Consider the following 23,864-nt stretch of genomic DNA (forward strand, 5'->3'; position numbering starts at 1 on the left):
CGGAAGTACCTCCTCCCTAGCCCCTGCCCAGCCTCACGCCTGTGGGCTGCACTTGGAGCCATGGCGGCGGCAGCCGCAGGACGTGGCCCGGGCTCTGGACCTGGGGACTCCCCAGAGGGGCCCGAAGCGGAGGCTCCGGAGCGTCGGCGGAAGGCGCACGGGATGCTGAAGCTTTACTACGGCCTCTCGGAGGTGGAGGCGGCGGGGCGCCCTGCGGGGCCGGACCGCTTGGACCCTACAGATCTCAATGGGGCGCACTTCGACCCGGAAGTGTATCTGGACAAGGTGTGTGTATCGGGAGGGGGAACAGGCCCCCGATATATTGCACCCCACATCACGCCTGCGACTTTGTTGGGGGGAGGGTGGGGCGAGGGAAGAGGGGTTCATAAAAGCAGGATGACCCTGGGCCGCGCAATAGGGGCAGAGCTGGAAGATAAGAGGTCGAGGGCAGACTTGGACTGGCCTGAGATGGTGCGAAGTCTGAGATCTCCTAGGCTGATGTTCTGATAGACCCGATATAGGGGACGTGGCCCAGGCGCTGACAGGCATAGGACTGGGCCTTGGTTGAATCTGAGGATTTCAAATGCCGACAAACCCCAAATAGGGTCTGACCTGGTAACTCCTGAGCTATGCCCCTTATAGGTTCCTTATCTGAGATTCCTGACAGGGGTGGGATCAGGGTTTTCTTGCACCAAAAGCCTACCAGTTAGGGGCAAGGCTGGGGGACATGAGTGCCCCCTGTCCTGGATACTAACCACCTAATTTCCTCCAGCTGCGAAGAGAGTGCCCACTGGCCCAGCTGATGGACAGTGAGACGGACATGGTGCGGCAGATCCGGGCTCTAGACAGCGACATGCAGACCCTGGTCTATGAGAACTACAACAAGTTCATCTCAGCCACAGGTGATTCCTACTGGGGCACACTCCTCACAGTCCCACATCCCCCAGTTTCTCCTGTGTTGGGGAAGCCAGCAGAGGATTTAGACAGAGCAGACCCAGATTCTAGTCCTGCCCTGACACTAATCCACTCTCATCTTTCTCTCTCAGAGCTTTCATGGTTTGATGACTACTGAGGTGATAACTGTTCTCAGAGGGTTGTTTTGAGGACCAAAGGGGAGAAAAGAACAAAATGAAATTTTAAAAAGAAATGAATTTACCTAAAGCACTTAGAATCTCTGACACTAAGGACGCCTCAGTAATGGTTAGTTTTTCTCTTTAGTGGTAGCTTTCTTCTCTGGTTCAGGTCTATCTCGAGAATGGGCTTATCTCTCTCTCTTTCACTCTCTCTTTTTTTTTCTTTCTTTTCTTCCTTTCTCTCTCTCCTTCTTTCCTTCCTTCCTTCCTTCCCCTTTCCCCTTTCCCCCTTCTCCCCTTCCTTTCTCTCTTTTTAAATGAAGCAGAGATAGAAAATGTATGACATTAAAGGACAAACATCATATAAAGGTGTTTTTTTTCCCTTCTGTCCTCTTTATTCTCTATTCAAGATGGTACTAGACAATGTTCAGTATCATCCACACTAGCTTCTGTCCTGTGTTGGTGAAATGCACTGTTCAGATTTTTGGGACCCACATGTACTTAGTCCTAGAGGCAGATCCTGCAGGTCTACCTGCAGTCTGTGGGAATGTCTGTACTCTGAGTGAGATGAAATGAACAGAAGAATGGGGTGACCTGACTGTTGTTTTAAAAGGACCCCTCTGTCCACTTTGTTGAGAGTGGACTATAAGGAGGCAAGGATGGCAGAGACACCCATTAGGAGGCTATTATAACAGTCCAGGCAAGATGCTGGTTGTATGGACCAGGGTGGTAACCGTGGAAAAGTAGAAAGGCTCAAGATTCTTAAAAATTTGTTAGTTGAGGGATCTGGAATTCAGAGAAGGCTGGAACTTGAGGTACATGGAACAAGATGAGATCTCTTGGGGGGAGTGTACAGAGAGAAGAGGTCTGAGGACAGAAGCCTGGGGCATCCTAACATTTCAGAAGTCATGAACAGAAGGAAAATCTCACAAATCTTCTTTCTCAAAGAAACAAACATTTGGGAAAGTTTGAGAACAACCCAGACCATGGGTGTCTTAGAAGATAAATGAAGAAGGCATTCCAAGAAATGGAACTGATAAGCTTGACCAATACATTAGCTCATGGAGTGCTCATCAGTGGTGCAAGAGAGGGAAAAACTGCAGAAGCAAAGTCCTCAGGAAAGAGGGAGGGGATTGAGCAGTGCACATTGGAGAGGCTGGCCTTAACAGAAGGTCAAGAGCTCATCTACTGTAGCAGGAGGGAAAGCAGACTGTGGGCAGAGCCAGTCAGGTGGATAGGTGTGGTAGAGTTTAACTAGAGACCTTTCAGAACGCATTAAGGAATTTTCCATTTATCTAAAGAGTACTTAGCTAATCAAAGTGTTTAGACAAATGAGTGATGTGATTTGTGTTTTGAAAAGATCCCTCTTGTCCCTACCTACATTGAAAGGAATAGATTGGAGAGGTGGCTGGAGTGAGGCCATTTCAGTAGTCCAGACCAGAGATTCTGGGTGCTAACACCAGGATGATAATGGTAGAGATGGACACTGAGGAGTAAATTGAGAAGTGTTAGGGGGCAACATTGACAGGACATGGTGTTGAGGAGCTTTGGGTGTACAGAATGACCCAAGTTTCAAGTTGAACACTGGATGGTGGATGTGGTGCCCAAGAAACTGCAGGAAGATCAGGTGTAGGAAAAGGAACATAATGAGCTAGGTTTTGTTTTGTTTCGTTTTTTTAAGGGGAGCAAGGCATGAAATAAACCTGGATGAGCCTGTGGGGCCAGATCATGAAGGCCTTTGTAGACAAAATAAGAAGGATTTTGGTCTTAATCATAAGAACTCTAGAGATCCATGTCAGATAATCACAGCATCTCAGTATGGAAGGAAGCTTGAGGGGGTCTAGTCCAATCCATCTCTTCTTTCCTCAGAGTATCTCTAAGGAGTGGCCTTCTGACTCATGCTAGAGGTGGGGAACCTTTACCTAGTGGTGAGAGCTCATACCCCTGAGGCTAAGGGAGCTAGGTTTTGAGGTTTTGGAGCTGTGCATAAGGAGCTAACAAGAAGGCAGATGCATATGTGGCTCTGGAGCTCAGAAGAGAGACCTGAACTGGAGGAATAAGCCTTGGAGGCAGCTGTGAAGAGGAGGAGAGTTTAAAGGGAAGTGTGGGCAGGGTTTCTCAAGAATGGGATAGAGCCTGAGAAAAGGAGAGAGCCCAGGACAGAGCTTGGAGGAACGCCTCCGTTTGATGGCCATGGGGAGGAGGAGGGTGAGCCTGCGATGGAGACAGGAGTGGTCATAGAGGGAGAGTGGTGTCAGTATGAATATACGTTAATTCAACTGATTCATTCATTTATTCAATCGCTTGTCAAATATTTGCCTGTGTGCCAAGTACTCTTCTAGGCACCAGCGATATAGCAGTAAAAAAGACAAGTTTCTCAGCTGTCACAGAACATACATTCTAGAGAAAGAGACAGATAATGAAGAAAGAAAATTAGATCAGTTCACTTCAACAAGAGCTCTGGAGAAAATGAAATAGGATAATATATTAGAGAGTGGGTGGTTGGGACTGATATAGAGAGAGTGGCAGAGAAAGGCTTTTCTAAAGAGTCACAGTTAAGGTGAATGATGAAAAGTTGACGACGGGAGGATTTGGGGGCAGAGTGGCCCAGGCTGAGGAAACAACTTGTGCAAAGGCCCTGGAAACTCTACGACCAGAGCAGGGAAAGCAAGAGTGTGGGGGTGAAGGGAGCGGGGTCTGACTGCATAGGATATACAACAGGGGTGGTGAGGTTTTTCTTTTCTTTTCTTTTCTTTTTTTTTTTTTAGGTTTTTCTGAAAAGACCAAAAAGTAAATATTTTAGGCTTTGTGGGCCATCTGGTTTCTGTCACAACTACTCATCTCTGCCATTATCATGAAAGCAACTGCAGACAGTATAAATGAATGAGCATGGCTGTATTCCAGCAAAACTCATTTACAAAAACAGCCCTGGCATTCAGAGTGACATCAGCAAAAATAGTGGAGTAAGTGCATTTGAAAATATCCCCTCCATAAAAGCAACCCTAAAACTGGCCACAATGGTTAGAATAAGCTTTCTTAGAACTCTGGAAAGTAACCAAAGGTGTGCAGCAATCAGAGGAGCATTTATTCAAGAAAAAGAGCTGAATCGTGGTAAAAATAATGAATCCTATGGTATTTTAGCTTGTCCTAGCCCTACCATTTCCTCTCCAGCTTAGCAGTAGCCTTGAAAAATAGCCCATACTCCTAATAGTAGAGGGAGCAGAACAAAGCTGGAGTTCTTTCAAAGCCTCATGCCCAAAGAATTGTCATTATTTAACCTGTCTGGTGGTTTCCTAAAACAATCCACCCCATAGGTTTGTCTTGACCTGGAGGTCACCCAGTGCTAAAAGTCTCTCACCAGAGTTGTTTGTCAAAAACAATTACAGGCAAATGTTGTGTCTGTCTGAAGTGATAGATAACACTTGAGCAAACAATAGTACTAACCCAAAAGCTTAAAAGGAAAAGCTGAGGAATGAGATGTCCCTAGGGGCTTTGACAAGCTCTGACACATTATTAGGAATCTTGAAGGCCACAACTGTGTAGGGTAGTACACATACTTAAGAAAGACCTGAGGGACTTCCCTGGTGGCGCAGTGGTTAAGAATCCACCTGTCAGGGCTTCCCTGGCAGCGCAGTGGTTAAGAATCTGCCTGCCAATGCAGGAGACACAGGTTTGAGCCCTGATCCAGGAAGATCCCACATGCCGCAGAGCACCTAAGCCCGTGTGCCACAACTACTGAGCCTGAGCTCTAGAGCCCACGAGCCACAACTACTGAGCCCGCGTGCCACCACTACTGAAGCCCACATGCCTAGAGCCCGTGCTCCCAACAAGAAAAGCCACCACAATGAGAAGCCTGTGCACCACAATGAAGAGTAGCCCCCGCTCGCCACAACCAGAGAAAAGCCCGCATACAGCAACGAAGACCCAACGCAGCCAAAAATAAAAACAAACAAACAAAAAAAAACCCACCTGCCAGTGCAGGGGACACGGGTTCGAGCCCTGGTCTGGGAAGATCCCACATGCCGCGGAGCAACTAAGCCCGTGCGCCCCAACTACTGAGCCTGCGCTCTAGAGCCTGCGAGCCACAGCTACTGTGCCCGCGCACCCTGGAGCCTGTGCTCAGCAACAAAGAGAAGCCACCTCAATGAGAAGCCCGTGCACCACAACAAAGAGTAGCTCCCGCTCGCTGCAACTAGAGAAAGCCTGTGCACAGCAATGAAGACCCAACACAGCCAAAAATAAATAAATAAATAAAATAAATTTATTAAAAAAAAAAAAAAAGAAAAGAAAGAAAGAAAGACCTGAGAATGTCCTAAGCTCTCACTTCTGTCTTACTTCAGGCTCAGTGCAAGCAGGAAGTGAAGGTTAAGGGAGAGTTGTAAACCTCCTGGCTGAGTGTTTAAGGTATGCCCCAACACACACACACACACACACACACAGCTCCTCAGTAAATACTAGGAGATTTATTAGTTCTAGATATTTAAGGAGATCCTTGTCCAGTCATTAGCTAATCACTAAGCTAACCAAGTAAAGGTTTCAGTGGCTATACACAACAAAGAATACAAACTTTACAGAGTTGGTTCAGAAACTAATTAGTACAGGTTTAGTAACTCTGAAAAATAATTAGACAAACAATAGCAACAAGCAGCAACAACAAACCCTGGGGAGGAGAGAGGATCTGATTTCTAGAGTTGCCATGTTATATCAGTATTATCTAACATGTCTGTTTTTTCAATAAAAATTTATGAGACATGCAAATAAAGTAGAAAATCTGACCCATACACAAGAAAAAGCAGTAGAAACTGTCCCTGAAGAAGCCCAGACATTGAATTTACTACGTAAAGATTTAAATCCACTATTTTAAATATGTTCAAAGACCTACAGGAAGCTGTATCTAAAGAACTAAAGGAAGGCATAAGAATGTTTCACCAAATACAGAATATCAAAGAGAAGAAATTATTTAACAAAAGAACCAACTAGAAATGATGAAGTACCACAATGAAAATGAAAAATTCACTAGAGGGTCTCTATAACAGATTTGAACAAGCAGAGAAAGAATCAGCAAACTTCAAGATAGGTCAGTTGAAATTATTCAGTGTGAGGAATAGAAAGAAAAAAGGATGAAGAAAATTGAACAGAGCCTTAGAGACATGTGGGACACCAAGTGTACCCACATATGCATAATGGGAAGAGTGAGAGGACAGAGAAAATAGCAGAAGGAATATATGAAGAAATAATGGCCCAAACCTACCCAAATTTACTGAAAAACATTAATCTACACATCCAAGAAGCACAACAAACTCCAAGTGGGATAAATGCAGGGAGATTCACGCCTAGGCATATCACATTGAAACTGTCAAAAAAAAAAAAGACAGACAGAAACTTGAAAGCATCAAGAGAAAAGTGACTCATCACATACAAGTGATACTCAATAAGATTAACAGCTGATTTCCCGTCAGAAACCGTGGAGGTCAGAAGGCAGTGGATTCACATTTCAAAGTGCTGAATGAAAAAAATGTCAACCAAGAATTCTATACCCAGTAAAAATATCCTGTAGAAAAGAAAGAGAGGGACTTCCTTGGTGGCACGGTGGATAAGACTCCACGCTCCCAATGCTGGGGGCCCCGGTTCGATCCCTGGTCGGGGAACTAGATCCCACATGCATGCCACAACTAAGAGTTTGCATGCCACTACTAAGGAGCCCACGTGCCTCAACAAAGGAGCTGGGGAGCCGCAACTAAAGGAGCCCTGGAGCCACAACTAAGGAGCCCACCTGCCGCAACTAAGGAGCCCACATGCTGCAACTAAGACCTGGTGCAACTAACTAACTAACTAACATAAATAAATATTTTTTAAAAAAAGAAAGAAATTAAGACATTCGCAGATAAGTAAAAACTGAGAGAGTTCATTATTAGCAGATCTTTACAAGTAAAACTAATTTATTAATAATTATATATAATAGCAAGTTTAACTGGTTAATACTAGGCAATATTTATTGAGTGTTTAATATAAAACTACACTGATCGAACTGCTTACATATATTAATTAATTTAATTCTTACACATCTATGAAGTAGTTAACTATATCTCCATTTTACAGATAGGGAAACTGAGGTAATGAGATGCTAAATAACTTGGTCAGAATTTTATAGATAAGACATAATGTTTAATGCCTTGTTTCAAACGCAAAACAAGTCCAAAAATAACTTTAAAAAGTCAGATTTTTTTGTTCTAGTACCTGTAGTAGCTTTTGAAAGAACTGCATTTCTATAAAAGACAAACATTATGCATAATAAATAAATCCCTAAATGAATAATTTTTATGTTAGACTTGTTTAACAAGTGAAAAATAAAATCATAACAATCAGAGAGTAGACAAATAGACTAAAAAAATACTGCCATAAAGGAGAAATAATAATTCAAGAAAATCTGATAACCTGGGACCACTTGGTGTAGGAACCAACAGCTCTATCAACATCTACAGTCACTGGCAAATCATTATCTTTGCAAAAAGTTTATCCAGAGTTAAGAAAACAGTCTAAATTACATCCACAATATTATATTTAAGAAAATAGAGGCAAGGTTTATATATTCAAAACATATTTAATGAAAACCCCTGCCACTCACTTCCCACAGGGGAAAAAAATTCTTAGTATTTGTGTGAGTGTCCTATGGTTGCTATAACAAACTCACAATTTTGGTGGCTTAAAATAACAGAAATTTAAAAAAAAAAACACTGCAGTATAAACAAACAAACAAAACAAAACAAAACAAAACAAAACGAAAAAATAACAGAAATTATGGTCTCATAGTTCTGGAGGCCAGAAGTTCAAAATCAAGTTGTCAGCAGGGCTGCACTCCCTTCAAAGGCTCTAGGGGAGAATCTTTCATGCCTCTTCCAGGTTCTGGTTGACTTAAAACATTTCTTGCAGTTGCACCACTCTAATCTCTGCCTCTGTCTCCACATGGCCTTCTCCTGTGTCTGTGTCTTTATTTCTTTAATGTCAAGTGACAGTGAGGTGGCTAGATGATAGGTCAGATTTTGCCCTCTAGTCCCATTAGTTGTGGCTGGGAGTGAAGAGGTGGCAGTCGATGACTTTATGGTATAAAACCTTTCTATTGCAGAAGAGAGACTTGTGGATCAGGAATTGGAATATGGCCGGGGCAGGTAACAGTGCTTTGACACTTGCTAGTATTGGAGGGTCTCCTGCTAAGGTGGGAGCCGGCTTTGGCTCACCGTAGGGACAAGGACACTGGCAGTGGCAGTTCTTACTGGCGTGAGCCCTCGTGAAGGCTGCCATTTTCTCACCAATATCTGGCCCCACATAACAGCCTGTAGGCTTCTGTCAACTGAGTAGAATTGAGTCCAGAAATAAACCTGTACATCTGTGGTCAGTTAATTTTTTTATAAGGATGCCACAGTTATTCAACAGAGAGAATAGGTTTTTCAACACATGGTTGGGATACCTGGATAGCCACATCAAAAGATTGAAATTGGATCCCTACCTCACATGCCATACAAAAATTGACTCAAAATGGATCATAGACCTAAATATAACAGCTAAAACTAAACACTCTTAGAAGAAAACATGGGTGTAAATCTTCATGTCCTTGGATTAGACAAGAGTTTGTTAGATATGACACTGTGATTTGTGATTTATAATAAGAGATATACATTTGGTCTTTGTCCACCATCCCTGGCATAGCTCCTAACCCCTTGTAATTTCCTATATAAGAGCCTTGTTAACAACATTTAGTTTTGTTCCCAGTTCCTGAAATAGCTCTAGTGAAATAAAATGACATGGATGTCTTTTGGTATTTATATAAAAAGCCCTTTTCAACCACACCTGAGTTTATGTTAATGAGGTGATCTTTGGAAAACTCCTAGAGAACCCAAGGATGGGGGCAGGTTGCCAGCAGAACCAACCATGTGATTAGAGGGTTGGAACTTTCAGCCCCATCCTCCAGACCTCCAGGAAGGGGAGAGGGGCTGGGGATTGAATTCAGTCACCAATGGCTCATGGTTTAATCAATTATGTCTATGTAGTGAAGTCTCCATAAACACCCAAAAGGATGGGTTGGTGAACCATGTGGAGGTGTTGGGAAAGTAGCATGCCCAGAGAGGACATGGAAACTCTATACCCCTTCCCACATACCTTGCCCTATACATCTCTCCCATCTAGCTGTTCCTGAGTTGTTTCCTTTTGTAGTAAACCAGTAATCTAGTAAGTAAACTGTTTTCCTGAGTTTGCTGAGCTGCTCTAACAAATTAATTGAACCTGAGGAGGGGGTCATGGGAACCTCCAATTTAGAGCCAATCAGTCAGAATCATAGCTGACAACCTGGACTTGTGATTGAAATCTAAAGTGAGGGAGGATAGTTTTGTGGGACTAAGTCCTTAACCTATGAGATCTGATGCTAACTCCCGGTAGATGGTGTCAGAATTAAGTTAAATCATAGGATGCCCAGCTGATGTCACAGAATTGCTTGATAAGTGGAAAACCCACACATCTGGTGTCAGATGTGAAGTAGTGTTGAGACTAGAGACTCACAGGAGTGGGTTTTTACTTTATAGACACCAAAAGCACAAGTAATCAAAGGAAAAAAATCGGATAAATTGAACTTAATCAAAATTAAAATCTTGTGCTTCAAAGGACACTATAGAGAAAGTGAAAGGACAGCTCACAGAATGGGAGAAAATATTTGCAAATCATATAGCTAATAAGGGTCTAATGTCCAGAATATGTAAAGAACTTTGATTAAGTCAGCACTATAAAGACAAATAACCCTGTTTAAAAATGGGCATGGGCTTCCCTGGTGGCGCAGTTGTTAAGAGTCTGCCTGCCAATGCAGGGGACGTGGGTTCGAGCCCTGGTCTGGGAAGATCCCACATGCCTCAGAGCAACTAAGCCCACGCGCCACAACTACTGAGCCTGCGCTCTAGAGCCTGCGAGCCACAACTACTGAGCCCACATGCTACAACTACTGAAGCCCACACGCCACAACTACTGAGCCTGCGCTCTAGAGCCCGCGAGCCACAACTACTGAGCCCACATGCTACAACTACTGAAGCCCACGCGCCTAGAGCCCGTGCTTCGCAACAAGAGAAGCCACCGCAATGAGAAGCCTGTGCACCACAACAAAGAGTAGTCCCCGCTCACCGCAACTAGAGAAAGCCCGCACGTAGCAATGAAGACTCAATGCAGTCGAAAATAAATAAATAAAATAAATAAATTTTTTTAAAAATGGGCAAAAGATTTGAATAGACATTTCTCCAAAGAAGATATACAGATGACCAACGAGCACATGTAGAGGTGCTCAACATCATTAATTATTAGGGAAGTGCAAATCAAAACCACAATGAGATACCACTGCATACCCACTAGGTTTTCCAGAAAATGGAATAAAACAAATGTTGGTGAAGATGTGGAGGATTTGGAACCCTCTACATTCCTGGTGGGAATGCAAAATGGTGTACCCGAAAACAGTTTGGCCATTCTTCAAAAGGCTAAGCATGGAGTTATCATGAGGCCCAGCAGTTCCACTCCTAGGAATATACCAAAGAGAACTGAAAACATATGTTTACAAAAACACATACACAATTGTTCATAGCAGCTTTATTCATAACAGCCAAAAAGTGAAAGCAGTCCAAATGGCCACCAGTTGATGAATGGAAAACAGGTGTGGTCTATCCATACAAGGAAATATTATTCTGCCATAAAAAAGTATGATGTACTGATACATGCTACAACTTAAATGAGCCTTGAAAACATGCTAAGTGAAAGAAGCCAGACACAAAAGGCCACATACTGTATGTAATTCCATTTATTTTATTTTTTTGGTATTATTATTTATTTATTTAATTTATTTTTGACTTCGTCGGGTCTTAGTTGTGGCATGCGGGATTTTTGTTGAGGCGTGCACGATTTTTCGTTATGGCGTGCGGGCTCTTCCTTATGGTGCGTGGGCTTCTCTCTAGTTGTGGCGCACAGACTCCAGGGCGGGTGGGCTCTGTAGTTGTGGTGCACGGGTTCCAGAGCACGTGGGCTCTGTTTGTGGCACGTGGGCTTAGTTGCCCCACGGAATGTGGGATCTTAGTTCCCTGACCAGGAATCGAACCCACCTCCCCTGCATTGTAAGGCAGATCCTTTACCATTGGACCACCAGGGAAGTCCCTAATTCCATGTATTTTAAATGTACAGAATAGGCAAATCCATGGAGACAGAAAACAGATGAATGGTTGCCAGGGACAGAGGTGAGAAATAGGGAGTGACTACTAAGGGATACAAGGTTTCTTTTTGGGGTGATGAAATATTATTGAATTGGATAGTAATATTGGTTGTGCAATCTTGTGAATATAATAAATATACTAAGAACCACTGAATTTTATGCTATGTCAATTATAGCCCAGTTGAAAATCAAAAAGCCAAACAGCTATCAAGCCAGGTTTGACCCGCAGGGTATATAGTTTGCCAACCTTTGGCCTAGACACTGCGTTTGTTTATGTAATAATGCGTTTATCTGTTCCAAAACTGGAAAGGTCCCAAGGGTTGTATAGTGAAAAGCCTCTTCCCATTCCTTTCCCCAGGTAAAGACAAAACAATCTTTAATGGTAAACTTTATTGAAGATTAACAGAAAAGTGCACAGGTCATAGTGGCCAGCTCCTGGAATTTCACAGATGGAACACTTCTGTGCAGTCAGCAGCCAGGTCAGTCAACAGCATGACCAACAAGGCCCCCTCCAGCTGCCTACCAGTTACCACCCACTCTCCTCCCAAGGAGAGTTTGCCCTAGTTGCAAACTGCTTATCTTAGCAAGCTTGAAAGAGTTCAGGGATGTACAGCGTAGTCTTTATTACTCAGTGGTGTGGATGTTTTTTGTTTTGCCGTGCTGCAACTTTTATTTCCATTTCAATGGCTCTGTGGCTGTGCATTCAACAGCAATGCCACCAGTACTAGGTTTTCTTTTATTCTGTTTTAATGACAACTTAGTTTTTGGATTTTTTTTTTCCCTTTGAAAGTCAGATTCAAGTTTCCTTTCTGATGTAGTACCTAAATGTCATGGTCCCAAACACCCACTCCAAAACGAATCTGCTCCTCTGATGGTAGCATTTGACAGACCTGGAAGGAGGTTGTGTCATAGGTTAAATGGTTTGTAAGCAAAAACAAGAATTCACTGGGGGAAGACGAAACGCCTCATGAACTTCCAAGCCTCTTCATGATCGTTAGCCCGTGAGCCTTCTGGTACCTGAGCTTCCATCTTTTGCCTTTGCTCTGCTTTTATTCAGTTGTTTTTTTTTTATTTTGTTTTTTTGGCTGCATTGGGTCTTTGTTGCTGCGCCCGGGCTTTCTCTAGTTGGCAGCAAGTGGGGGCTACTCTTAGTTGTGGTGTCCGGGCTTCTCATTGCGGTGGCTTCTCTTGTTGCGGAGCATGGGCTCTAGGCGCACAGGCTTCAGTAGTTGTGGCTCGAGAGCTCTTGAGCTCAGGCTCAGTAGTTGTGGTGCACGGGCTTAGTTGCTCCAAGGCATGTGGGATCTTCCCAGACCAGGGATCGAACCTGTGTCCCCTGTGTTGGCAGGCAGATTCTTAACCACTGCGCCACCAGGGAAGTCCCTTTTATTCAGTTTTTAACTGCAGGCACTGTCCGTGCTATGTCCATTAATTCATTGTTTGTGAATTGGCAACACAGTCACCATTTTCCAAAAAAATATAAGCAACTCCAACCAGTAGCCCCAAAGAGTAGTACAGATGTTTCATATTATGGGACTTTATTTTTTCAGTTACCTTCCTCTCTGTGGGATCTAAGAAGGGTGAATGGTCTTGTCCCATAGACTGTGTTGCTAACATCAGAAGTTCATTTTGTGATTCTTGGTCTACCTCTTCATGTAATTTTTTAAAAAATCTCTTAATTTTTCTGTAGGTGTTAGCTCTGTGAGTTCTTCTTGTGCATTTTTTTGTTTGATTTTTTTCAGCTATTTTTTCCCTGCATATTTTGTGTCTGTCTGTTCCTTTTTATTGTCATTGTCATTGATGTTTTTCTCCTCACTTTGCCCAAGTTGGGTTGCTGCCCCAATCCTGCTCAGAGAACATTCCCACAGTCCAGGAGCCACACACAGGCCAGGTGTGGGTGTGCGAAGGCTCACAAGTGACTGCTGTTAGATATTGCCATATTCTTTTCCACAAAAAAATGACCTGTTTGCACAACCACCAGCAAATAGGAGAACAGCTCTTTCCATACACCCTGGCCAACACTAAGTTACCGAAATTTTCAATCTTTGACAATCTGAAAAGTAGTATCTCTGTAGTTTTTTTTTAATAAGATTTTTTTTTACATATTTATTTATTTGGTTGCACCAGGTCTTAGTTGCTGCACGTGGGCTCCTTAGTTGCGGCAGGCAGTCTCCTTAGTTGCAGCTCATCAGCTCCTTAGTTGCGGCATGCGGGCTTCTTAGTTGTGGCATGCGAGCTCTTAGTTGCGGCATGCATGTGGGATCTAATTCACTGATCAGGAATCGAACCTGGGCCCCTTGCATTGGGAGCGCAGAGTCTTATCCACTATGCCACCAGGGAAGTCCCTCTGTGTAGTTTTAATTTAATTTCTCTTGTGAGGTTGAACATTCTTTGTATGCTTAAGAGCTGTTTGATATCCTTGTCTGTGATGTCCTTTTCCTATTTTTCTATAGAGTTGTTTTCTTCTTTTTTTTTTTGACCGCGCTGCACAGTTTGCGGGATCTTAGTTCCCCAACCAGGGGTTGAACCCAGGCCCTGGCAGTGAAAGTGCCAAGTCCTAACCACTAGACCTCCAAGGAACTCCTGAGTTGTTCTTTTTCATAATGATTTGTAAGAGTTCTTCACATATTAGGGAAAAGTAGCCCTGTATGGTATGATTTGCAGTTCTTTTAAAGTTTGTTTTGATTTAGCTCATGGTGGTTTTTGTTGATCAAACAATTTTATTAATCTCTTCTTTGATAGCTTCTGAGTTTGAGGTGTTTCTAAGTAAGACCTTTTCCATTCCTAATATTATTTTAAAATTCTCCCTGACTTTCTTCATGTACTTTTGTGATTACATTTTAAAATCACATTTAAACTTTCATCCCTCTGCTGTGTGTGTGTATATAAGGTGTGAGGTCTGAGTCCAACTATGTTTTTATTTCAAATGGCTTTCCAGTTGTCCCAACACTATTTAATAATTCATCTTTTCCCCACTGACTTGAAATGTTACCTTTATCATAATAGTAAATTTCTTTATGTTTCTGGATTTTTGAAAAACCTTCTGTTTTGTTCAATTTATCTCTAATTGTTCATGTACCAGTGCCATATACTTTAAGTTACTGTAGCTATAAAACTGCACGTTTTAAATTCTAGTAAGGCTAGTTCCTTCTTACTCTTTTTCACTTCCAAATTTTAGTTCCCCCTTCTTATTTTTCCACCTGTTCATCAAATTATACTTTAAAAAAAAAAGGAAAAAAAGGAGGGGGGGTCTCTTAAAATTTTACTGGATCAAGTTAAATTTCTAGGGAGAATCAACATCTTAGGTTTGGGGGCTTCCTGTCCAAGAATGTGGTATGTCTTTACACTTCTTCAGGCCTTCTAGTATGTTCCTCAGTTAGCTTATAAAGGTTTTTTTATGTAAATGTTGAACATTTTTCTTAAATTTATTTCTAGATATTTTATCTTTTAAAATTGCTATTTAAAATGGGTCATCTTCTACTGTATCTTCTTATTAGTATGTGTGAACGTTGTTGCTTAATTCTATAGATTTTTTATATTAATTTCATGTTCAGTCACCTTACTAAATTCTCTTATTGTTTGTAGTAGTATTTTCAGTGATTTTTTTTTTAGAGTTTTCAATTTATGCAATTATATCATCTGCAAATAGTGATAATTTTACCTCCTTTACAATTTTTGTATCTCTGTAATATATTACCTGAGTCTAATTGTGGTGGCTAGTACCCCAGAGCAATGTTAGACAGCAGTGGTGATCGTGACCCTCCTTGCCATGTTTCTGATTTTAATGGGAATTGCTTCCAGCATTGCCTCATTAAACACGATGCTGGTGTTTGGAGGTTAGGGAAATATTCAGCTGTTCATATTTTATTGAGAGTTTTTAAAAAAATCAAGAAGAGATGTTGAATTGTCTGTCTTTCATCTCTTAATATGGTGAATTATTATCGAGATCCTCTCAGATTGAGCTGTCCTTGCATTCCTGAAATAAAAACCATTTGGACATATTTGTCAATTATTCTTTTAATACATTGCTGGATTCTGTTTGTTAATTTATATGTGTATCTCCATTTATTTAATTTATTTAAATAATGTATCTATGCATCTCAATTCATAAGATATGAATGTGTCACTTTCATTTTTGAGCTATTTTTGTCACATTTTTGTATCAGTGTTATGTTTCTTCCACAAAGTTAATGTGAACGCTTTTCTAATTTTCTCTGCTTGAGTACTGCTTGCACAGAGCTTTGGAATGAGCTGTCCTTCAGAGCTATGGCAGCACCCCCATGACATCCTCTGGCACCTTTGTGTGGGGGGGGGAAGGAGAATCTTTCTTTTTGTTTTTTTTTTTAAATTTTAAAATTTTTGGCTGCATTGGGTCTTCATTGCTGCACGCGGGCTTTCTCTAGTTGCAGTGAGTGGGGGCTACTCTGTTGCGGTGCGCCGGCTTCTCATTGCGGTGGCTTCTCTTGTTGCAGAGCATGGGCTCTAGGCGTGTGGGCTTCAGTAGTTGCAGCATGTGGGCTCAGTAGTTGTGGCTCGTGGCTCTAGAGCACAGGCTCAGTAGTTGTGGCGCACAGGCTTAGTTGCTCCATGGCATCTGGGATCTTTCCGGACCAGGGCTCGAACCCGTGTCCCCTGCATTGGCAGGCAGATTCTTAACCACTGCACCACCAGGGAAGTCCTGGAGAATCTTTCTTTGACAACATTCTCAATTCTCTCTGTTCATGTATTCTTGCTCTTCTGGAATCCATTTAGGTAAATTCTGGTTTTTTGTGGCAAATTATCCATTTCATCTAGGTTTTCAATTTCTTTACACAGAATTGAGCTAAGTTGTATCTTGTGATTTTTAAAATATCTGTGTATTTGTGATTGTTTCTCCCCTTATTTCTTATTTTGTGTATGTTTTTTTCCCCATTTAAAGATTAGAGTAGCTCGCATTTTATATATTTTGTTTTTCATTTTTTTTCAGTGACCCTGATCTTTGATCTATTTATCAGTTCTCCCATTTAAAAAAATAAATTAATTTCTGCTTTTAGCTTTATTAATTCCTTCTTTCTGCTTTCTTTTTTATTTTTCTGCTTTCTTTTTCTGGTTTCTTTTCTAGTGCTTTTTCTAACTTCTTGAGTTGAATGTTTATTCTGATTAGTACTATAAGAATTTAAGACTGATTTCCTCTGAACATTGCTTCAGCTATATCCTATAGGTTCTTATAGTGTTTTCATTGTTGTTATTTTTTACATATACAGAAATTTCAGTTTTGATTTCCTTTTTGATCCAGTAGTTGATAATAATGAGGTTTTCTCTAAATAATGGGATCTCTTTATTTTCTAGTTTTGTTATTAATCTCTAATTTCATTGCATTGTGATCAGGGAATGCTTTCTGTACCATTTAGTTTCTTTTCTTCTGTAAATTTATTGAGATTTTCTTTATGACCTAATATGTGGTAAGGTTTTGGTGTATTTTATGGAATCTTGAAAAGAATGAAAATCAAATACGTCTTCCGTATTAATGATATTATTTAGGACTTCTGTAGCTTCATTTGGTTTTTGTCCTTTTGGTCTGTCACGGATTGACAGAAGTGGATTCAAGTCTCCTACAATACATATGTTTCTGCTTCATCCTCATTGCTTTCCTTTATGCATATTGATGGTGAGTTCCAGAGTGGAATTAGGGAAATTAGTTGGGAAATGTTAGTAGTAGTTGGACAAGAGATGATGGTGGCTTGGAAAGAAAATGTTGGAGGTAAACCTTATGCAGCTTGCCAATGGACTGAATGTAAGGTAAAGGAGAGATAAGAATCAAAGATGACTCTTAAGAAATGGCCAGGAGGGCTTCCCTGGTGGCACAGTGGTTAAGAATCCGCCTGCCAATGCAGGGGACACGGGTTCGAGCCCTGGTCCGGGAAGATCCCACATGCCGCGGAGCAACTAAGCCCTCAAGCCACAACTACTGAGCCTGAGCTCTAGAGCCTGTGAGCCACAACTGCTGAGCCCATGTGCCACAACTACTGAAGCCCGCATGCCTGGAGCCCGTGCTCCGCAACAAGAGAAGCCACTGCAATGAGAGGCCTGCGCACCGCAACCAAGAGTGACCCCCACTCGCCGCAACTAGAGAAAAGCCCACGCGCAGCAGCGAAGACCCAACGCAGCCAAAAATAAATAAATAAAATTAATTAATTTTAAAAAATAAGTAAAGAAATAAATGAACAGGAGCCAAAATGGAAAAGGTTAGTGGAGGAACAGGTTTGGGGAAAGTCAAGAATTCTGTTTTGCGTATGGACACCAAGGGGGGAAGGTGGTGGGGAGGGGTGGTGGTGGGACACACTGGGAGATTGGGAGTGACATGTATACACTAATATGTATAAAATAGATAACTAATAAGAACCTGCTGTATAAAAATAAAATAATATTCAAAAATTCTGTTTTCGACATATCATATTTGAGGTGCCTGTTTGCCATCCACATCAGGGTATTAAGTAAGTTGTTAGGCAGGGCTTTGGTCAGGACTGGAGGCAGAAATGTCCAAGTCGTCACAGCCGTGGGACAGGATGAGAGTCCCTCAGGGATCTGTTCACTCTGCAGATTTGGAAGGAGTTGATGTTTCCTTGTATTTTCTCTGTGAAGTGTGAATCAAGGTCACCATTTGAGAATTGGGGGCATGTATTGGCGTTTTGAGGACTGAGGACAAAATGTTATTTTGGAAAATGGTAACACAGACTCACTAGAAGGTTTGGAAGGACAGCTGACCAGTATGCAGTGCTGCTTTGGGACTTAAAGTCCTAACTTTAAAGGGAGGCCAGCTGGTATGATTTTGTGGCTCATTTTCAGCTGTCATTCTTAGGGAGTGGGTTGGTAATTGGGCTTAACCTGTGGTAGGGTTCTGCCGACAAATAATGGGGGCCGGGGGGCAAGAGATGCAAGGGGGTTTGCAAATGGGTGCTGATGCTCGTGGAGGACCACAGATTCTAAGAGGAGTGAGGAAGGAAGTGCAGCCATGAGAGGTATTGCAAACAGTGACCAAGTGGTAGGGCCACTGGGTCTGGAGTTACTGAAAAGGCCAAAGGATTGTTAGAGTGGGGTCAACAGGGTGAATGATCAGAATTACAGAAGGTGGTGAGGCTTGAAGCTAAGGTTTTAAAGGATGCAGTTCTTAGCAAGGGCAGGGAGACTGTGGCACAGATGAGGCAGATGCAAGAATGGATGGAGTAGGGACTCCCCTGGTGGCGAAGTGGTTGGGAATCCGCCTGCTAATGCAGGGGACACGGGTTCAATCCCTGGTCTGGGAAGATCCCACATGCCGCGGAGCAACTAAGCCCGTGCGCCACAGCTACTGAGCCTGCACTCTAGAGCCCGTGAGCCACAACTACTGAGCCCATGCGCCACAACTACTGAAGCCTGCGCACCTAGAGCCCGTGCTCAGCAACAAGAGAAGCCACTGCAATGAGAAGCCCACGCACTGCAACGAAGAGTAGCCCCCGCTCGCCGCAACTAGAGAAAGCCCGTGCACAGCAACGTAGACCCAACGCAGCCAAAAATAAATACATAAAATAAATAAATATATTTTTTTAAAAAATGGATGGAGTTGAGGAGGTCAGCAAACGGAGAGTCAAGAATGTCCAAAGGCTCATCCTTGTGTATGTTGATGTCCACAAGGAGGTGTGGCCGTGATCTGGAACTGAGGGGCGTGGCAAAGAGGACAGTAGGGATGGCAACAGGAAGGGGTGTAGTTTGATGTCATGGTCTTCAAAGAAGCTGGGGTCTCAAAGGGAGGAGGAGTTGAAGCTATCTAGAAGTGTTAAGGGGCCAGGCCCTGAGGCACCTGGGTTGAAAGGAAGAACAGCCTTCTTAGGCAGGTTTCTGTCAGGACAAAAGGGAAAGAACCCTTCAGAAAAGGTCAACCATGTTCCAGAAGGCAGAGTGAAAGGGTTAGGGAGGTCTGGGAAAGAGGTAAGATTGAACAAGTATTTACTGTCTGCCCCATGGCAGGCAGGGTGCTGGGCATGGAGGATGCCCTTGGGAACGAGCAGCAGGTCCCTTCCAAGTGCCCTGTGCCCTCCTTTGGATCTGGGCATCTTCTGAGATCAAGGACTGCGGCTTCATGGGCATCTCCCCACTGCCCCGGGACTAGGGGCACACACGGGGTGCTCAGAAAACGTCTGCTGCACGGACATGACGACACCTCACCCCCGTTTATAGTGACCAAGCACCACTGCAGTCCTTTTCAAGCACCTGATCATCAACGTGACCCTCGAGGAGCGAGCTCAGGCGCGTTTGGGAAGCGGGCACGTGTGAGGGCATTCGGACTGCCTCTCAAGCTGAGTGTTCTGTCTGCACCCCTAGTCATCCGCCTTTCCCTCTCCTGCGCCCTTGTCCTCCTAGACACCATCCGGAAGATGAAGAACGATTTCCGGAAGATGGAGGATGAGATGGACCGGTTGGCCACCAACATGGCAGTGATCACGGACTTCAGCGCGCGCATCAGCGCCACGCTGCAGGACCGCCACGAGCGCATCACCAAGCTGGCAGGTGCGGCCCGCCCCAGAGCTGGTGCTAAAGTGGGCCACCCCCAGGGCGTTGGGGCTAACACCACCTCCCCCTGTCCCCCAGGGGTCCACGCGCTGCTACGAAAGCTGCAGTTCCTCTTCGAGCTGCCCTCGCGCCTCACCAAGTGCGTGGAGCTGGGCGCCTACGGGCAGGCGGTGCGCTACCAAGGCCGCGCGCGGGCCGTGCTGCAGCAGTACCAGCACCTGCCCTCATTCCGCGCCATCCAGGACGACTGCCAGGTCATCACGGCCCGCCTGGCCCAGCAGCTACAGCAGCGCTTCAGGTGTGGGCTCTGGGCCCCCATGCCACACTCGCTGGTCTCCTGGGTCTGCCCCCCCACGCCCCGAATTCTGTCTTCTTGCCCTTCACCTCCCTCTCCCTTCCCGCAGGGAGGGCGGCTCCGGCGCCCCGGAGCAAGCCGAGTGCGTGGAGCTGCTGCTGGCCCTGGGCGAGCCTGCGGAGGAGCTGTGCGAGGAGTTCCTGGCTCACGGCCGAGGGCGGCTGGAGGAGGAGCTGAGGAGCCTGGAGGCGGAGCTGGGGCCCTCCCCTCCGGCTCCCGACGTGCTAGAATTCACTGACCGCGGCGGCAGCGGCTTCGTCGGGGGCCTCTGCCAGGTGGCGGCGGCCTACCAGGAGCTGTTTGCGGCCCAGGGCCCGGCGGGTGCCGAGAAGCTGGCAGCCTTTGCGCGGGAGCTGGGCAGCCGCTACTTCGCGCTGGTGGAGCGGCGGCTGGCTCAGGAGCAGGGTGGCAGTGACAACTCGCTGCTCGTGCGGGCGCTGGACCGCTTCCACCGGCGCCTGCGGGCGCCCGGGGCCCTGCTGGCCGCTGCCGGGCTGGCAGAGGCCGCCACGGGGATCGTGGAGCGAGTGGCCCGCGAGCGCCTGGGCCAGCACCTGCAGGGCCTGCAGTCGGCCTTCCTGGGCTGCCTGACGGACGTGCGGCAGGCGCTGGCCGCCCCTCGAGTTGCTGGGAAGGAAGGCCCCGGCCTGGCCGAGCTGCTGGCCAACGTGGCCAGCTCCACCCTGAGCCACATTAAGGCCTCGCTGGCCTCTGTGCACCTCTTCACTGCCAAGGAGGTGTCTTTCTCCAACAAGCCCTACTTCCGGGTACGATCTTTCCCTGGGCATCCGTTTTCTTTTTTTTCTTCCTTTTCAGGGCATTCTTTTGTTTATCTTGCATGCAGGTTGGCAGCTACCAGGGCACACAGTCCTTGCCCCAGGCAGTCTGGATGTGGTTTCAGGCTGCCTTGAGGAAGGCTGGCACAGCCTGGAGGGGTGGGGCAGGCTCTGAGGGCATCTGCAAGCAGGGTCCCCAGTGCTGGCTTTGCCCCCCTGCACTCCCTTCCCACAGCAGGGGAGCTGCTCTGGGGTTCTGGAATGCGGGGTGAAGCTGTCCCTTGGAGAGAGGCCAGGGCACTTCGAGTCCCAGTAGAAGGTCACTAGCAGCCTCTGCCTGGGAGGTTGGACCTGCTGTGTATCTGGGGCGCTCCTCCTCACAGGGCGAGTTCTGCAGCCAGGGTGTCCGTGAGAGCCTCATCGTGGGCTTCATCCGCTCCATGTGCCAGACAGCTCAGAGCTTCTGTGACAGCCCCGGGGAGAAGGGGGGTGCCACGCCACCCGCCCTGCTCCTCCTGCTCTCCCGCCTCTGCCTGGACTACGAGACCGCCACCATCTCCTACATCCTCACCCTCACCGATGAACAGTTTCTGGTGCAGGTGAACTGCTAGCTCATAGCAGGGTGGGGGGGGGGTGGGTGATGCTAGGAACACAGGAGGCTGGGCAGTGCCCTCATGGTCAGGGCTGCCTGTGCCCAACTCAGCCTGCCCCTTGCCCAGCCTGTGCCCAGCTCCTGGTGGGCAGTGGCTGCAGAGCTGCCCCCAGTACCCACTGCCTGTCTGTCCTCTGCATCCCTGGCTCAGGACCAGTCTCCAGTGACACCCGTGAGCACACTGTGTGCGGAGGCCAGGGAGACGGCACGGCGGCTGCTAACCCACTATGTGAAGGTGCAGGGCCTGGTCATATCGCAGATGCTGCGCAAGAGTGTGGAGACACGGGACTGGCTCAGTACCCTGGAGCCTCGGAACGTGCGTGCTGTCATGAAACGGGTGGTGGAGGACACGACAGCTATCGACGTGCAGGTGCTGCTCTGCGCTGGCCAGGGGAACTCTGATGTGGGCTGGGGGTGCTGGGGGAACAGCCCTCTGAGGATCATGACAGGAGGGGCCAGGCAGTGCCTGCATCTACGGCCTTCCTCCTCAGCCATGGTGGCATCATCACCCCCATTTCACCTAGGAGGAGGAAGCTGAGGCCCAGAGTCACCCAGGAAATCAGGTCAGGGTTGGCCCTGAAGATTTGGCCTCAGTACCAACTCTTATGTTCCACTTTTGCCCCACTCCACTGGTTCTGTAAATAGTGACTGGGTACCAACTAGGTACAGGCCCTAACTACCCTGTGGTTTTTATAACGGTTGTGATTCTTATAACAAATGAGTGTGTAACTTAGGGCATCCTTGGCCCTTGCCCAAGGCACCTGGTGGGCTGGGTGTTCCCCATGCCCTGGCCTCCTTGCAGTTCCTCCTTCCACCACCAGGTGGGGCTCCTGTATGAGGAGGGTGTTCGCAAGGCCCAGAGCAGCGACTCTAGCAAGAGGACCTTCTCCGTTTACAGCAGTTCTCGGCAGCAGGGCCGTTATGCACCCAGCTACACACCCAGGTTTGGCTGGTCAGGGTAGGCGCAGGGAGGATGGAAAAAGGAGGACCGGGGTGCAGGGGTGGGCTCTGATTGCTTGTCTCCTCCCATTCAGTGCCCCAATGGACACCAACCTCTTGAGCAACATCCAGAAGCTGTTCTCTGAGCGTATTGACGTGTTCAGTCCTGTGGAGTTCAATAAGGTCCGAAGTCCACAGTGACCCTGCCTTCCCAGGGCCCCTTGGGAAGGTTGGCTGAAGCAGCCCCGCATTGGCCCAGGGAGCCCTAGGACTCTGACACCGCCCCCCCCCAGTCTCTGTTTCTGAGGGATGTTTCTAGGAGTGAGTGGTCATCCAGAGCCCCACCATCACCATCTCATAGCCCTCTGCCCTGATCTTGGTGTGCCCTCAGCCCGCGTCTGGGTGATAATCTAGTATACCTCTTGGCCCTTGTCCTTATCCCCACCATAGCCCTGGGTCCTCCCCAGGGATTCCTAGTCACACCGTGGGCCCTGCCCCAACCCAGCCCGTGCTCAGGGACCTGGGCCCTGCCCCAACCCAGCCCGTGCTCAGGGACCTGATACTCTCCCTCCAACTTAGTAAGCTTTTCCCCTCCCCATGTCAATGCTGACCCCCATCTCTGCCTCAGGTTGCTGGGCCCTCCCTGTCTACTCCCCTCCAGATGATGGGGCCAACCTTGTATTGTCCCTCCCTCTTACCTGGGTCCTGGGACTTTCCACCCCATCACAGCTACTGGCATTTTGCTGTCTCCTCGGCCCCTGCACAGAACGTGGGTGCCCTTCCTCGGGGATCTAGTACCCCTCCCCAACACCTGCTGTAGTGGATCTGCACCCCTGTGTCCCTACCTGCAGGTGTCGGTGCTGACCGGCATCATCAAAATCAGCCTGAAGACACTGCTGGAGTGTGTGCGACTGCGCACCTTTGGGCGCTTCGGGCTGCAGCAGGTGCAGGTGGACTGCCACTTCTTGCAGCTCTACCTATGGCGCTTTGTGGCTGATGAGGAGCTTGTGCACCTGCTGCTGGACGAAGTGGTGGCCTCAGCTGCCCTGCGCTGCCCGGACCCAGTGCCCATGGAACCCAGTGTCGTCGAGGTCATCTGTGAGCGCGGCTAGGCCCGGTCACCCCGATCCGCTCATCCCCTTGTGTCCCGCCCTGGTGGCCCTTCCCCTCGGGGCCTCAAGACCTGCCTAATAAAGACGTGTTGTCTCCTGCTCCTTGTCGCCTGCCTGGGCGGGGCTTGGGGGGGAGGAGGGAGGTGGAGCTGTGAGCCTGGGACTACACAGGCGGCTTTGGAGGCGTTCCTGTTGGTCTCGCC

The 23,864-nt window shown here is 46.5% G+C and overlaps 1 protein-coding gene across 1 annotated transcript; it reads left to right on the forward strand.

Moving 5' to 3' along the window:
* The first annotated feature begins 8 nt into the window (after positions 1 to 8).
* On the forward strand, positions 9 to 23,760 carry VPS51 (VPS51 subunit of GARP complex). Its single transcript, XM_061202003.1, has 10 exons — positions 9 to 285; positions 773 to 902; positions 19,678 to 19,824; positions 19,906 to 20,125; positions 20,232 to 20,949; positions 21,342 to 21,557; positions 21,762 to 21,980; positions 22,432 to 22,553; positions 22,645 to 22,732; positions 23,401 to 23,760. The coding sequence occupies exons 1-10, from the start codon at positions 61 to 63 to the stop codon at positions 23,659 to 23,661; spliced, it is 2,346 nt and encodes a 781-aa protein (XP_061057986.1). The 5' UTR covers positions 9 to 60; the 3' UTR covers positions 23,662 to 23,760.
* Positions 23,761 to 23,864: the final 104 nt, after the last annotated feature.

The sequence above is a fragment of the Eubalaena glacialis genome, chromosome 10 (genome assembly GCF_028564815.1).
Source record: "Eubalaena glacialis isolate mEubGla1 chromosome 10, mEubGla1.1.hap2.+ XY, whole genome shotgun sequence".
NCBI classification, from domain to species: Eukaryota; Metazoa; Chordata; class Mammalia; order Artiodactyla; family Balaenidae; genus Eubalaena; species Eubalaena glacialis.